Source organism: Xiphophorus couchianus, chromosome 11, assembly GCF_001444195.1.
Source record: "Xiphophorus couchianus chromosome 11, X_couchianus-1.0, whole genome shotgun sequence".
Classification (NCBI taxonomy): Eukaryota; Metazoa; Chordata; class Actinopteri; order Cyprinodontiformes; family Poeciliidae; genus Xiphophorus; species Xiphophorus couchianus.
In genome coordinates this window covers 28,666,682-28,684,177 of record NC_040238.1, presented here as the reverse complement: position 1 = coordinate 28,684,177, position 17,496 = coordinate 28,666,682, and the positions used below count along the sequence as shown (strand labels likewise).

Genomic DNA, 17,496 nt, shown 5'->3' with positions numbered 1-17,496 from the left:
CATGATAGTCACTGAGGGCAATTATTGAATGCTTGGTCAGTTCCAGGAAGTCACTCATTGTAAATTAAGACTTCCATTTAACTAAAACACTGACATGTGCTAATGACTACAGAACGCATAAGCAGTAGTTTGTATCTTGCACAATATCATTGCTTGAGATCAAAAAGGGGGAGACTTTAGCAACCTATATGTTGCCACAGGCTCCAAGAACATGTTATCCTCCAGAACTTGCATATTATGAACTAATCACTGACTTACATACAACAGCCCATGGTTTTACACCTTGACCTAGATTTTTTCCAGCACATGGGTCTTTTTGTCCCGTTTTCTGTTGTCAGACTTCTTTCTGCTGTGACTCTCAAAACCCTCTCCAGGAAAAAAAGTTCCTGGAAAAAAGTTCATGCAAATGCAAATGGTACATCGAAACCGGGACCATCAGATTTACCTTTCTGGCTCAGGCTGTTAAAATGTTGAGCTGCTGTTTATTATGCACTTTACATTAATGCACTTATTCTACATTTATCTATTTTGTATTTTCATTTTATTTGTTCTGGTCTAGATTGGTAAGTAATGCATGCCAGAAAAAAACATTCCCATTATGTTTTACGCTTTTTTGGTATACAATGCAACAACGCTAAAATTAAAAATTTCATTTGAATGAGTGTGACTGTGTTTTGTTGTTCTGTTGCAACATTTACCTTCAGGTTATCTTCTGCATACAATAATCACAGTGTGCTCATGTTCAATATGTATTCAATCCCATCTGCATATGTTTGTCACCCCCTTTGTTGTTTGTGCAGGCATCAGAACGTCTGAAAAGAGATAACAAATCCTTTTGTCCTGGACTCACAGGCATGAGTGTCTGCCTGGTGTAGTAACAGTTCTGTTTGTTCGCCAAGGGCTTTATGACTGTAAACAAAGAAACATGAACAGCTCACTTCCAGACGTAATGCATTTCATAAGTGTTCCCTGTTGTCTGTAATCTGAAAGCCAGTGTTACCAGTTGGTTAGCTCCCCATTTTGATGGTGCCATTAGATATATCACAGTGAAATAGAGTTACATTAAAGGATTTATTCAGATTAGATTTAGTTGAAAATGATGTGATACAGAGTGAAAAACTTATTCATGTGTATCAAACCACTGCATTGTAACTAATCTCTCTTGTAACAAAGAGTGGGCCTTATATTAAATATTTCAGTCACAAATATCATTCACACATTCCTCTCTAAGTGATCAGCGGAGAGAAAAAACACAGCACTCGTTTTCTCACCTCTCTGTAAAAGGGTGTGGATTTTTAATCTGTTTTTCATCTGTTTCTTTCTTGTGTCTGTCACTCCCCCGTCGCTTGTGTCTTTGTTTTCCCTCAACTTCTTGCATATTGGTTAAATTCATTTTGCATGACTAATTCTTTTTGTGCTTTTTCTCTTCTTTGTTCCTCACAGGCATTGGTACACAAGATGGTAGTGCAAGAAAAAACGAGGACTTCAAGGGGAAGTCTCAAAGGCAGGTCCAGTTCAATCCAGGACAGACGAGAGCGACGTGGCGTGTTCAGATTCTGACTGACGATAAGTACGAGCAAGCGGAGACCTTCCAGATTCTGCTGTCAGAACCAGTGATGGGAGTGATGGAGTTTCCCATCTCAGCAACAGTGGAGATCCTAGACCCGGATGATGGTCAGTGCTGTTGATGAACACTCTACGTATATCCTGCAGTATATCCATTCTGTGTGCAGGGAATCATTTCTCCAAATGCTAACATTTGAGAGTCTCTTAAATGAAAGGCAAATAGTTTGTTTTTGTTGTCCATATATTAAATGTGGAAAAGCATTAAAACTTGAAAAAGCAGGAAGAATCCAGGTCATAATCCAGATAACGTATGCAACATTTTAATTTCCGTTAAATTCACAACATTCACTTGCTCATTCTCTTGTGTTACAAGCTAGTTTGAAACAGACCCTTTACTGATGATACTGATGAACTTTTGCTCTTTGACATCAAACATTAAATAGTGGGGTAGAAGCAATGTATTTGGGATATGGAGACATGTTTGTAAAATCCTTAACCCCATGCTCTTTTATGTCATCTGATCCAAATTATTTGGGCTGAGATGGCTAAGCCATCAAGTCAAAACATGTCATTTAAATGAAAAATACCTAGGTAGTTACCTCACAAGCAAGATGGTTCAGAATAAGGAACTGAACTGTCCTGCTGAAGAACACAGCAGCTTCAAATTACAACTTATTTACTGTTTCTGGTCAGCAGTAGTTTCCACACCACAACTCTCTCATGGATGCCATTCTTGCCTGCTCTTTTTCTTGCTTTAAATGTCATTCTAGTTTCTTTTGTAGCCTCCTGAGATGAGTCATTGATGTGCTCTTGGAGTGGTTTTTGCTCAGCGCTCACCACCTGTGTTTTCTCAAATTTGTGGGTAACTGGGGTTCACTAGAGTCCTGAAGCCTTAGAAAAATCTTTTGTAACCCTTCTCAGACTGTTAAATGTCATAGATTGTTTATCATCTGTTCATTGGTATAGTTTTAGATGTGTTATTTTTTCTTTAATTTGATATCGTTTTTGCTTAAGCTAATTTGAAAACATTTTTGTATTTACAGAAGTTGCTCAATTTTCTTAAAGACACCAAACATTTAAATTTAACAATTAAAACGTAAAACAGAAGCTTTATAAGGAGGGCTGCAAATACTACTAATACTTTTTTTCACACCTCTGTAATGTACTACCATCATTCAACTTCTGCTACTAAGCCAGTTTCAGATTTTTATGTGTGTGAAACTGCACAAGGCTTTTTTCACAGGACTGACTGTGGATTATGTTTGAGGTTTATCCTTTCATATAAGTGTCGAATGACAGAAGATGTTCTGCTCAAATGCTGATTAGGCTAAAATGGACTTCAGTTTTATCTATCATATATCAAGATTTTGATATTTTCTAACTTCATCCTGACCAATATAAGTAAAAAAAAATAAGAGATTCAACATTTACAGTGAAAATAGCTAAAAATGATCTCTGACATTCAATTACACTTTTCATAATGATACATTTGCATGTGCATCATGCATATATGATTAAATGAAGAAAAGTAAAAGACAGAAAATGTCAATATAAACACTGTCTCTTGCTGATATGGAGTGTTGTGAAATCTCTCAGCTGCAGCATGGAAATTCATTTGTGACATGTTAGCCAGATGAGAAGCATTTTAGGAATGATGCATTTCTTTTGTTCAGAATGGTGTTTCTAGTTTTTACTCCTCAAAATGAACATGGTGGTTAATTTCCTAAAAAAAACACAAGTGTTACAAAAGTAGCAATAAAATCAGACATTCCACTCACCCACACACAGGGAGCTCACCTTCTTATTTAGGGTTTTATTGCAATTTTCTCTGCCCTAGTTTAAAATTGAAACATTAATGGAATATTAAGTGGTACAGCTCTGCTCAATCAATGTTAGATTTACTCTTTTGTCACTTTTGCTTTTTGGTATTTGTATGCATTATCCCTCTCTCCAGCTCAGCCTCTACGTAATTAAAAACACACAACAGTTGCTCATAACTCTCTTGCTCATTTGTCGACATATTCTCTAGCTTTCAGGCTCTCCCCGCTTCATTTTCCTGCCTCCTATCCTCCTCCCCTGTGGGTTAATTATGATGTGTGTGAGGAGGGGTTAGGAGCTGGTTTGTTTTCTGCTGTCTCCAGGGACAGTCTTATGTGACAGAGATGTGTCCCTCTGTAATCTAATGGGCCCAGAGAAGATTTGGCTTTGCCTGTGGCATTAACAGTGTGGTCTTTAATGATGAAACCAGCGTTTGTGTGGTCCTGCGGTTGGCCTGAAGATTCCCTCCCTCGAAAACATTTCAGTCTAGTTAATATCTACTTTCAAGGAGGGAGATGCTAAGCTTTAACTAGAACCATTCCAAGATTTAGGCAAACACAGTTTCTTCTTATAAAGGCACTGAAAACGTCTGTGTGACTGTGCAATATTTTTTTTAGAGCTGCTAAATATTGTTTAACAATATTTTTTAGTTTTACAGATTTTATTTGGTAAAATAAAACGTACCAAAAGTCGTGCATTGTGTAAGATGAACAGAGGGAAAATATGTGTTTTTCCAAATAAAATCCTAGAAATGTGCAGAAATGGATTTGTTATCATCTCACCTGAGTTAATAGTAGGTATAACCACTTTTTATGTGCAATGGCAAGTCGTCTGGAAATATCTCTACCAGCTTTGCACAATAGTGCAAGGTCACTGAAATTGGATGGAGAACGTCTAATCGGTTTTCAAGTCTTGCCACAAAATGTGAATAGATCTTCTATTCACTTATTGACTGTATGTGTAATACCCTGATCTCCCTATTCAGTCTCAAGTCTTTTGCAACTTCCAACAAGTCTTCTTCCACGTATTAACACACTTTGTTTGGCTTTGTCTACCTTCCCATCAACTGTGACCCATGACCCTGCTAATGAAATAGCATAGCATGATACTGCCAACATTTCACTGTGGCAGTGTAATGTTCAGTCTTAGTTTTCTGCTTTATGTAAAGTCTTGCAAGCAGACCAAAAAAGTCACTTTTGGTCTCTCCCATTAGTTACAGAAGAGCTGAACCCAAGAGCAGACAGGGAAAGATAATATCATGCTGGAAATCATATTTTTACTCAATGAGTTTTGCTTCATAAGGTACCACAGATGAGTTGGAACCTCAGGTGTCAGAGCATTGTGTGTTCAGGCGTTGTGAATACTTTTGTAAACATTTTATAGCTCTCTCAACTATAAAATGTTATAAAAGTGCATATGTTTTTTTCATCCTCCTCACTTTTTGATTAATACCAACAGAACTGGACTTATGCTGCACCCCATTTCCTTTGCAATAGCTGAGTCTCCTCCTGCATACTTCCATATATAATCCATGCACAGTGCTGACTAAAGCTGAAGGTGGCAGCCTGCTGTTTGACTGTATGCTGCAAGAAACTGCTTCTTGCCACAGTTGGTAATACATCTTGCTTGCTTTTTCTCCCGCAGTGATGCTATTTATCAGTGGCACTCTTACTGTTCGCATTTTGCACCAATGCTATTACATTGATGTGAAGTATGGTTTTCTTTCTCATATTTGTATTTATATGAAGGTACAAGGTCAACGGCTTTTTTGACCTTTAGAGGTTTGCTTGTGGTAAAAAGATGGAACCTGTGTGTTCTTTATCAACTACTAGTTTTCTTGTTGCATATGTGGCATATTTTTTATACTAGGTGCTCAAAGTACAAACATCTAGAAAAAACTACACAGAACACATCCCTGTATCCATAGAATATTCATGATTTATCAATATTTGAGAAGTGCTATACCGAGTTATAAAAGCCAAACAGAGTTCCTGTTTTGCTTTATTTTCTGCTAGATAAAAACAAGATTAGATGCAAGCACTTCTAGATTCAGCACAGTCTTTACAAACGTGTGACTTTTTCACATTCCCCATAAATGTTTTAAAATGACAGTGCGTTTTTCTCAAGAAGGTGAACTTGACCCACTTGGATGAAAAGTTTGCCTTTTCTAAATCTTGACTGGATTAAGGGACTGTGCAGGAGGAAATGGTGGAATGAGACGTGAAAGTACTATGAGGTGAGATGAAGTTTGTAGTATATGCATGGAGTGGGAGTGGAAATTCATGGTGCGTTTGAGTGTGTGAAAGGAATAGGTAAGGCGGAGGAGCCCGGTATCCTGCTCTTGCCGCACTTCCTCTCCCCCAAACCTCCAGCCCCCCAACTTCCCCCCAGGGAGTGACAGATTATAGGCTGTAGCAGAAAGGAGAAACGCTGGAAGATTGAGAGGAGGGAGAATGATTTAGCAAGTGTTATCACAAGAGAGGAGAAATGTTTGACCCCCCACTGTGTGTAAGATTGTCTTATATTGATGGCTTCATCTCAAAGAGTCTTCTCAGGTGTTTATCTCCTCTTACGCCATATGTTGTTTCAAAGATAAATCTATTTCTTTGGATTGTCTACTCTCCGGCCCTTTAATTGGTGTTCATGCTGCAAAAGCAATCCACAAGTGTTCTTTGAGGCTCCCTTCATTCAATCACTCATTTTCTCTATGAAAATAGACAGCAGCAGAAGATCTGAGACAAGCTGAAAGTTAGTTCACTTTATTATTATTTTTATTGGCCCCAGATTGCTGTGCAGGAAGTAACTCCAACCATTCTGTTGCCACACTACGAGGTTTTTGCTTTGATAGATGACTCTTTCAATTAATCTAAGTTTTTATCTCAATCACAAACCAGAGGCAAGAGATGATTAAGGAGTAGAGAAGAAAAATAAGTGAGTGGCTGACCGGTCTGTGTATACAAGAGCCGATGAATGAAACTCCCAGGTGATGAAGCTCTGCGTGATGACCTTGGGAGACCTGCAATTGTATTTGTCTGCCACATGCGAGGAGGTATAAAAAATTCTCTGCAGGGGTGTCTTTGAAGAGCCCCTCTGGTTGCATCAAATCAGAAAAATGTGATGGGGATTGATTTTTTTTCATATGCATAACCTCACTGCTGGATGACCACCTAAGTAGATAAAAGTGAAATTCTACCAGCTGCCGCACAGAGTACAGAGTCATAGAGCGACTAGCCTGCATAACTTCCTCAATACCTGATGTTCTGTGGATTACAGCCTACCGTTACACAAATCCTTAACTTCACCTTATTCTTCTCTTTTTGGGTTTTTTTCAGAGTCAACCGTGTTCTTTCCTGAACCAATTCATTCAGTAGAGGAAGATGTCGGGGCGCTTTTCATCCCCGTACACCGCAGTGGAGACATAAGTGAGGTTCTCATGGTGGTCTGTTCCACACAGCAGGGTACGAATCTGCTCCTTTTTCTTTGTGTCTCCCACATGGTTGAGACTACTAAAATCAGGTTGTGCAGATCAGTGTGATCAGAAGAGTCTAATGATTTAAAATAATTTTTTATCAATTAAAGCTAACAAAATGTAAATGTGAAATTTTCAGATCACAATATGCTAATATTTTAATGTGAAGCCATGTGAAAAACTCAATTTAATCCAAATTATGATACAGCAATGTCTAATTCAACTCATTAGTTAAAGTCAATAAAAAAGTATCTCTTTAAGATCAGTCAGCTGCAGTTAAGAGGTTTACTTTGCAACTCTCCCTTATCCTGAGCAAGTGAAGACGAGTAACTCTCTTTCAACACAAAAAAAAACCTCCATCAGAATCAAGCACAGTATGAGCTGTGCAGTTCAGAGGGCAACAATCGGACACAACTAAACATAGTATCACTGGGCCAAGTGTATCTTTTAAGAAAAAACTAAAGAAAAATAATACAAAGTTAATAAATAAAGAATGTTGACTGAATGGAGCGTAGCACTAAAAATTACAGTGTGGAAAAGGGGTCAGTTTTTCTTCCACCTGCAAACAGGAGCACAGCTATAGACATTGCTCTAAAGAATTTTAGTTGCTCTAATAATAGTCTTTATTATATACCGTTTGTTGTCATATAATTAAGACTTTAAATACTGATGTAGAAATGGCAACTTAAATGCCGGGAATACAGGCCATAGTCCAAACCATGTTTTATCTTCATGCATTAGCTCCGCTACTGTTTACAGCACAGTTGAGTCTCAGGCTATGCCCCATAAGCTATGAGCTGTAATTATGCTCTTCCAGTCGTATTTAATTTTCCGCCAGTGTCACTCATCTTCCGTTTTCTCCACAAACTCTCTAAACATCTCCTCGCACTCTTTTTTTCCTGGTTCTTCCAAAGGTTCTGCCACAGGAACGATCCCCACCACCGTTCTGTCCTACTCAGACTACATTTCACGTCCGGAGGAACACAGCAGCATCCTTCGATTCGACAAAGGAGAGCGGGAGAAGATGTGTCGCGTGGTGATCATTGATGACTCTCTGTACGAGGAAGTGGAGAGCTTCAATGTGATTCTGACCCTGCCTGTTGGAGGTCGGCTAGGAATGCACTATTCTACCACTAAAGTCAGCATCCTCAAAGACATAGATGATGGTAAGCCACAGTTTGATTTGTTGTTTTATGTGTTTGATGATATCTAGATTACAACTGCTCCATTAGTTACTGTACATACTGTAAGTTCCACTTAACAACTGTGTGCTACTTACTTTGTGTTGGTCTGTCAAATAAAATCCCACATAGTGACAAAATATTTAAAAGTTATAGAGGTGGGGACTTTTTAATTAACTATAGTCTGCTTTCTGTTTTTGGAGCAGTCTCAGGTCTGCTCAGCATTTACGGATAGAAGAATATCACAGCCTGAGGTGTTACTAATTGTCACCCACAGTAAAATGTTTTTCTGTTTTTGTTCTATAAATGTAACCTTGAAATTATAATCTTTCTTAATTATAATGTGTATTTCTCAGAAGAAAAAAAAAAGAAAGACTCAGACCATCAACAACTCGTATGCAGCAGTGACACTGATATATAACAGAAAACTAAGACAAATTTCAAAATTAATGACAAAAATATTAAGTAAATCATAAATTGTTTTTTGTCTCTTTTAGTAGCAATAGCTTGAAAATTCTTTCTTTTTATAATCTTCTAAGTTTCTTATATTATTCTACAATTTAAAACATCTTTGTTAAATGATTTTTACAGGCATACTTATAGGTTTACCAGGACTCATATGTAGTCCAGAAAAGCATTAGTTTGTTAAAAACCAGCCTCTTGTTCTAGGCTTTGTCCCAGATTTGAGGGTCTTGAACCTTAGCTTTTGAGAAACAATTGCTTGCTGGACTCGGTTGAAGTTTTAAATTTTACCCAATCGCTAACGTTTGTCTGTGATATTTGTAATACACCAGTTTGATAATATGAAGCTTACCAAAAACTGCCTGCTTAGCGTCTCCCTCCTCGAAATTGCCTCCACTGCGAAGAGAGAAGAGCGTGTTGGTTATGCTTGGTTGTGAAAGCATAACCAACACGGACCGGATGGCTTTGTTGACTTCTTCTGCTCCCATTGCTAAAATTACAGATAGACTACAATTCTAAAACAGCTCAGAAAATCCACTTCATATCTCATAACTTCTCCTTCTGTTCGCTGATTGACCCAGTTGAAATTTTCCTGGAGAAATTCAATTCAATAGGAGGAAGCCCATTAATCTGTGAAGCGAGATTTGAATCGAGTGGAATTGTGCAGAAAGAACACAAAAAAGAACACACCAGGCAAGGAAGCATGGAATTTAATCATTTTTCAATCAATGCGGTAGATAAATATAGGGAAAACATTTTATCTCCGGACTTTATTCCCTATCAGTTTGTCTAAGCATCCAGCCATCTGTCCATGTGTCCACCTGTCTGTCTATTACCTATCCATTATCCATGTTTTCTTTCAACTCTAATAATTGGGAAGGAAACATATGTAGTTATAATTTTAAAATAAAGGAAGGAATTGTATATATATATATATATATATATATATATATATATAAGGCATTCTGTTAAAATGCTGTGTTTGATTGCAGCCAGTGTGTGTTTACATCACCCCTGGTTTTGTTTCCAGTTTCACTTCACTTTACTTCAAGCTTCAAGTCAGTTCTTATCTTAAGACAGCTCTTTAATAAACACAGAAGACGCTGTATAGTGTGACTGGTCCACATATGGCACTCAACATATAAATTCCTTATTTTTATTGGCTTTTGTGCTCTTGGTGTATAAACACAAGACTGGTTTCTATTTTCGCTGTCTCCAGTAGAAACTGTCCTCATTACTTGTCTTTTCATGTAGCGAGAAAACAAGTGCATTCATTTGGCTGTCACATAATGTAAAGGAAATGTGCAAGAAAGAGAACATGTTCATATGTAAGGGACCTTTTTGGCAGAGGGAGGAGAAGAGCTCCATCTAAAGCCTTTATTTACTTCCTTTTTCCCAAAATACTTGGGATGCTGTCGAAAATGCAAAGAACAGAACCCCAAAAATCCCTTAAGTCTTGGATTTAGCTGAAATGGAACAAACAAAAGACACCAGCACTTGAAACAAAGAAGCTATTGTTTTTTACCAATATGTACACTGTTTTAAATAGGGACCACTGTCATAGTCAATCTCTTCTGCCTCTAAGTTGTAATGTTTCTTAATTCTATGAAAAAGAAATTCCAAGTGTTGCAGTTCATGTGGACGTGCTTCAATTTCGCTTAATTAAACTATTTGACAGACTATACAAATTTCAATGCACTGGTAAAATATCTGAATATTTAATCCTGTTTCCTTCCCATAAATGAAATTGTTATGTCATCTGGCACTGCTTTGAATTGATTTAAAACTTATCTCTCTGACTGTCAACTTCAAGTCCATCTGAACAAATCACCATTTTCACCAGTTACTTCAGGTATACCCCAGGGTTTTGTTCTTGGTCCATTACTGTTTATCATTTATCTTTTCCCGCTTGATTTCATTTTCAGAAAATGTTGTAGTAATTTTCACAAGTCTGCAGATGACACCTGCTCTACCTCTCTACCAAGCCTATCCCCATCTTTCCACCATCCTTCCTTTTAGACTGTCTCTGTGAAATTAAATTATGGTTCATTCAAAACGCTCATAAACTAAACATAAAGAAAATGTAATTTCTTCTTGTTGGCACTAAGTCTTTCTTATCAGATGAATGAGCGTACCAATGCTGAGATAGCTGTCATTAAGTTTAGGGTTAAGAGCATCCAATACCTTTTGCTGATCTATCCGGAAGCCTAATTTGATCCGGTTCAGGTTAAGTTTGATACTGTGTAGTATTTCTTGTTCGGTGGCCTTGATTGACTTGAAAAGCCTTCAATTAAAATGTGTTATTAATATCATTGCTACTACTATTTTTAGTGTCCAACTGGTCACCAGTTCATCAGGATCAGGTAATTCATGTACCTGCGAAGCCTCAACAGCCTCATCAATTTTTCCTTTTGTCTACACTTCATCAAATTGAAATGTACCATGGCAGTACAACATTTTGATCTCAATTTACACACCTTCAAAAATAAACAGTTTTATCACAGTTTGAGATACATACATGAGTTATATAATCATAAAAGAGCTTAACCAATAACACCTCTGAATGTTTTTGTCATGTAAATACAGTTCTAACCTAAGAGATTTGTTCTTTGCTAACAAGCAATGCACAGTGTTTCTCTTTGCTTTTTGTGCAAAGACAAAAACTTTAAACAAGGGATTTTTTTTCATGGCTTTCTGTTAATAACAGGTACCACTCTAGAAAAATTAGATTCCTTTAATCAATGTAACAATCATTAACACTAATAAAATATGTTTATGTAATTGAAGAAGTACTTAAAATGTTTTATTTTTTTCATCTGGTACATACTGTGTTTATAAATCTCTCTTCTTATCTCTCTTTGCATCTTTCTGTCTCGCTCTGTATCTCATTTTTATCTGTCTCTTTCTCCCTCCCACTTTCAATTGTTATCTACTGTATATTTCTTTCTTATTGGTCTCCCAAGAAAACTTGTATACAGTTATTTCCTTTCTGAAGAGAGATAGGTGATTGAGGTGTGAACACGTAGAGACAGAAATACATTTAATGTTATCTAGACAGAATAATAAAATTATTGAAATTAACTAATCACAGATAATTACTACATGCCATGATCTTCTTGGGGGAGTGGCCATTCTTGTTGGTGGGGCAGAGCAGGGTGTTGGATAATGGTAGGGGAATCACTGAAATACACAAATATGCATCTACACACATCTAGTGAGAAATATGAGCAGCAAACCTCAGGAAAGTGATTAACATACAGAAGAGGACCCATTATAGAGTCCTAGGGTTCACCAACATTACCAACAACCTTTTCAACAATTACTTCATTTATATGAACACATTGTTTTGTATTTATCAGATATCATTTTGTTTATTTTATTTAATTTTACCAATGTTTCCTTTCAACAAGAAGGTTGTGGGGTCAATTCCTAGCCTTGGGTCTTACATCAGGGACTTTGCATGTCCTTCCTGTGCATGCACAGATTCTCCATAGGTACTTCAGCTTCTTCCAACTGTTCAGTTAAATGGTTATTGTACATTTTCCTTTCTAGTGAGTTTGAATGGTTGTTTCTCTTGTGTGTCTCTGTGTTGCCCTGTGATAGACTAAGTGACAGGACACTGAGTGTATCTGCCCAAAGACCACTGGAGAAAGGCACCTATTAATGACTAATTAGGATATCATCAGGTTTATCCATTGGGGTTACACCTACAGTTTATGTAACACTGTTTTGTCTTTGGCCGATTTTTGTTTATGAATTACCATGCTCTGCAGAACTTTTATTCAATTAAAAACATTTTAGATTTTTCATATAAGGCAGTTACTTCTTGCCTGCCCAGTCCAATCAGGTCCTACCTCAGGCCCTAATTATGACAATTCAGTTATAGACTTCTTATGGAGGATGGTTCCTCACTCGTCTTTTGCTAGAGGATGTGGTTTAAATTTATTTCAGACCAACTAAATGTTTCCTCTGTAAACGTTTTTAATGTTCAGCATGCCATATCTTAGTGATGTTGTGTACTATATTACATGTAAAGTAGTGCTAAATTTGCTTTGCAACTGTTTTATTTATTTACATGTATTTTAGTCTGTTTAGAAAATAGACTGCTAATATATCAGCCGTATGGTTTACTAATACTTTTACTCCCCTCCTCCCGATACCTTCTCGGGTAGTTTCTAGTTTGGAGTCTAAGTTCTTTTCAGAAAAATGAAGTCTTAAAACTTTTGTCAGTTTTCCCTTAAGAATAATCCCAGGCTTCCTATTTAATGGGCTTATCAAGCTGTTTGTGTAACAATATTATGTCAGGGAGAGTTCATTCAGGCAAACTGATAAAAAAACAAAAGTATTATAACTAAGAATTCCTTTAAAGGAATTCAACTGTTTTTCTGTTCAAGCATCTGGGGCAAGTTAACCAAAAATCTGACACAATTCTGAACGTTAGTAAACTGTCAGTATTAAGGCAGCTTTGGTGCGTAGTTCAAAGAAATGCAAATGTGTTTGCAAAAGCCCAACTCCTGAGAGAGATGATATGTCAATTTCTGTCTCCCGAAGGATAATACGGCACCTGACAGCTCTCTAAAACCTCTACCCAGGCAGACCAACGGCAGCATGTTTCTCACTAATATCCTTGATTTTTTCCAAGAAAAATGTTAAAACAAATGGTATAACAGCATGTGTTTATTAATGTCTGCATGCCTGTTTATGTGACTCTGTCTACCCACAATAAGTTATTTTTAGACTTTAATCGCTGCATCAAAAGTAAAGGGTGTGAAAACCGCAAAAACGGAGAAAATTCTCAAGTGACTGTCGCTGCTCTCTTACACTCATTTTTTTTCTTCCCCTGGTCAAAGTCAACTATTTCGTTCTCCTTCCATCTATTTCTTGTACACTGCCTGCCTCACTTCTCTCCCACACTCACGTTCCTCCACATCAGCTAAAAAAAGGCTCTAGGATGTCTGCTCGATTTAGTACTGACTTAGATGAAACTCTATAGTTCCTGTCTGCTGCGTCCTGCATGGCTACACTCTTAAGTCTGGAAGTGAGTGTTGTTATCACCATGTTACACGCACAATAATGTTGAGCTTGTTTTGTTTTGGTTGCACCCAGTCATAGTGGGTCTGTCAAGTTTTAACCTATTTTATTTATTCAGTACTAATGAAATGTTTGCATGCAGTCATCGAGGACATCCTAAATTTGGACCTGTTGGTATCTACATTTGCATTTAATTGTAGAGCTTCTCTGATCCACAGTTGGTCAAAATCATAAATACAGATTAAAGTCAATACATAGTAGGCCACTAATATTTGGTATCTCGCTTATCAAGATGCATTAAAATAACATATACTTTGTACCATTAAAAAAAGCTTTTGGCAGCATTTTGACTTGATGCTTGACCACTTTTCTTAACAGAAAAGGCAGAGCAAATTTAATACATGTCTCAAATGGGAGAATGTGTCGACAAGACAAATATTAGCTCTGCACTCCACAAATTTAATCTTATGTAGAAGGAGCAGTGAGGATGTCATTGTTAAACAAAACCATTAAAAGTCTCATTCAGAGTTTGCAATTGTTGAAAGAAAGCCAGAAAAGATCCTATTTCCAAGCATTGCTTTATGAATAGCTCCTGCATTTCTTGTTTGCCCCAAGTAATGCAGGAAAAGAAGGCGATCTTGTCAGATGCCACCATAGCTGTTTGGTCTATATGTGAAACCCTGTGTGTTACAGAAAGATAACCTTCCAAATAATTCTGAACACACAAGGCCTAGAATGAAAGGGAGTGACGGTAGCATCCTGCTGTGCAGATATTATTCTGCTCCAAAGGCAGGAAGCTGGTCCGTGTGGATGGGAAGATAGATTGAGATAGATAGAAGGCAATGCTGGAAGAAGACCTGTTAGCAGCTGCAAAAGATGTGAAAAAGGTGAAAAATGTCAAGAGATATGAAGACTTTTGCAAGGCACTGCACATTTTGTATAGATATGTAACATTTCTGAAAACCTTTTACATTGTACAAGGCTTGTGATTTCCTGTGTCTTATTTAATCTTCAACCATTAAGATGAAGGTGTTCATTATTTGAAATTGGATATTTTTTTCAAACTGGTACACAAAGACACACTTGTAGGGTCTTATTTCTTAGCTGTATTCCCAAAACTGGACGATGCTTAAAAGTACAGCTAAGAATGCTTTATAAAGTGCATTTAAAGGTGCAGCGGTGACACAAATGCCTTCAGACACCCACAAAGTAGTAATTATCGCAATTTGTTTTCACACCTTCCCCAGCCTTCAGTCACACACTGAAGTGCTAAAGCAGAGGCGTGGCCCCAGTAGGGAGAAAGGATGTGGCTCTCATTCATCACTTATCAAGTGGTGTAAAAGTTGGGATATGTGTGACGGCAGACATGAAGGCCATGTATGCAAGTTTGCACAGGGATCCTCTCTATGCACAAAGAAATGTTAGCCAGAATTTATGTCATATGTTAAGCAAAAACACACAGTTCATCAATTAAATCTGGTAGAAAATCAAGAAAATGCATGAAACTGGCCCATCTTTTTTCATTGGTCAAATGCCATTATCCATGTATGGTTATTATTTTTTTCCCCCACCTACTCATTCTGTGCTGTTTTCTTTTACTTTGCCAGCATGAAAATTCACAAATTCTAAATGAACTTCAAACCAGCGCTACATCTGTTGACTGTGTGTGGGAGGAAAAGGTAAAAGAGGAGAACGAGAGGGCACAGGCTGCACTTGATGTTTGGTGTTACCCTGAGCTGTCACTTCTTCCATGACGCTTAGAGTCAGAATGCACTGTTGGCAATTTTCTTAAAGCCTTTATTATATTCACTGCTTTGGTTATTGTTTGCTGGCCCAGTTAAAGCACTTAAATAAAATCAATAGTGATAGATAGATAGATAGATAGATAGATAGATAGATAGATAGATAGATAGATAAGATAGATAGATAGATAGATAGATAGATAGATAGATAGATAGATAGATAGATAGATAGATAGATAGATAGATAGATAGATAGATGCGTGGGTGGAGGTGGGAGGGGGGGTTGATGTTTCATATTCTCACAAAAGTAATATGACAGTTGCTATTTTTAGATTACATCCCAGAATATAAGAAGAAGCAAGTGAGAACGAGTGTCATTTGACAGCAGAACTTGTGAAAGATGCATCTGTCTAATACACACTGGACTGCCTCTACTGCCTTAGGAAACAATCCCTGTTCAAACAAGCCTTTGAGCTTTCTTGGAAAAGGGAGGGGAGGGGCTTGGCACTTTCTCTGTCTTGTCATCTCACTGCTTCAGCATCCAGAGATAAAGACATGCATGCAGAGAGACTTTGTTTTCAGTGTTAACTTCATCCTCATTTGTAAAAAGTACTTAGTTCTTTTGTCAGGAGAAGAAACTCAGCCTTCTCCCAGTGGGACTATTTCACCCTCAGTGTGCTTCGTTGTTATTTGCAAAAGCTTGAAAAAGGAATTGGGGTGTATTGCTGCTGAAATTCTGTAAACCTTTTATTTTTTAGAGTACTGACAGATTGATTGATGAGTTGTGTGCTCTTGTAGTAAAGAGATGAAAACTCCTACCAAGGAGTTAATAGGTTAAATACTATCATGTTGTCTGAAAACATAAGAGCGTAACATTTTGCCCTCCAAAGTTGGCTTTGTGTGAACGAATAAAGGTGATGAACAGAGGCACTGTTTCTGTGTGAAAGGGCAAATGACAATTAACCGAGAAGTTGAATGAGAGGACAGGAAAGGTTGCAAGGTCAGGCCTCCCTGCAGTTTGACGTCAGACTAATGTGCGGTTGGGTGTTTAACCCCTGTCCCTGGGCTATGCCTTTACAAATAATTCATGTGCCTGCTGACAGGTCCGTGTTAAACCAGCATGTGGCAACAACAAAGAAACACTAAAATGTTGATCTTAAACTTAAGCATAGAATAGTTACGTGGGGTTTAAAGTAAATGGTAAGATGTCAAAGTCAGGAAATCAGCACCAGAAAGCACTTTTGTAAAATGATTGAAGCTAAAGCAGTAGGTAAACTGTAAACTGATGACAGGACCTTCCACGTGGTACACATTGATGAACATTTGTTTTTATGGCTATTTTAGGTTGGTCTCTGTTCTATTGGTCTACGGCCCAATAGATAGTTCCCACAGTAAGTGAACCTGGAAATGCTCCAGGTTGTTAATACACAGGTAAACAGTGTTACCCTAGTAGCAGTATTATAAGCTGAGGTTTAATTTTTTTTTTTAATGCTTTTTATGCTTTTTGCTTTTCAATGATAATTGTTACTAGGTTTGGTTACATTATACTGTATGCTGAAGTACAGCAGCAGCTCTGTAATTGTTTGTTAATCCTGTGTTGCAACAAGAAGAGTGTAAATGTACATCTGCACATCTACAGTATATTTGATGGTTACATTTCATATTTTGTGCAAACGGTATTATGTTATCTTCGCGGAAGATTGACAGTGTTTTATGTTTTTGTTATGACATACAAATACATTGTATTGAATATATTTAAAACATTTTTAATGAACTAAATCAAGTTATGTGCATAGCTGTTAACTAAAACATAATTACTTAAATAGTCCTAAAAGACTGAAATAGTTTATAACAGTATAAAATGCAGAGAGCCTTGAGGCTCTGGTAGTTGTTGAAAGTATTATTTACATCAACAGAGTAGAAAGTAATTGCATGGCGCTAATATCAATAAAGAAACAGGAATAATTCAGTCATTGATGTATAGTTATTGATTCAGACAGTTGTCGAATCCTCCTCTTCTGTCTTTTGGAGTTTCTGAATTAGTAATTCAGGCTACAACAGAGCAGCCCCCAGTGTATTAAATGCATTAGGTGTATCTGTTAACATGATCCTGGTAGTGCTGCCTCGTCCTTCCCTCCTTACACTGCTGTCACCAGCATGGATGTTTGCTGCAAAGTAAAATGGATCCATGCTTTTATCATGGATCCAGCTGAAATCAAGACTCATA

At 37.4% G+C, this 17,496-nt stretch overlaps 1 protein-coding gene across 1 annotated transcript in view; it reads left to right on the top strand.

The window, feature by feature from the left end:
* Positions 1 to 17,496, top strand: part of LOC114153707 (FRAS1 related extracellular matrix 2) — a 69,067-nt gene that overhangs the window by 34,327 nt on the left and 17,244 nt on the right. Inside the window, exons 4-6 of the mRNA XM_028032413.1 lie at positions 1,444 to 1,674; positions 6,717 to 6,842; positions 7,768 to 8,019. Of these exons, the coding sequence (XP_027888214.1) occupies positions 1,444 to 1,674; positions 6,717 to 6,842; positions 7,768 to 8,019 (609 nt within the window). The remainder of the gene's footprint in view (positions 1 to 1,443; positions 1,675 to 6,716; positions 6,843 to 7,767; positions 8,020 to 17,496) is intronic.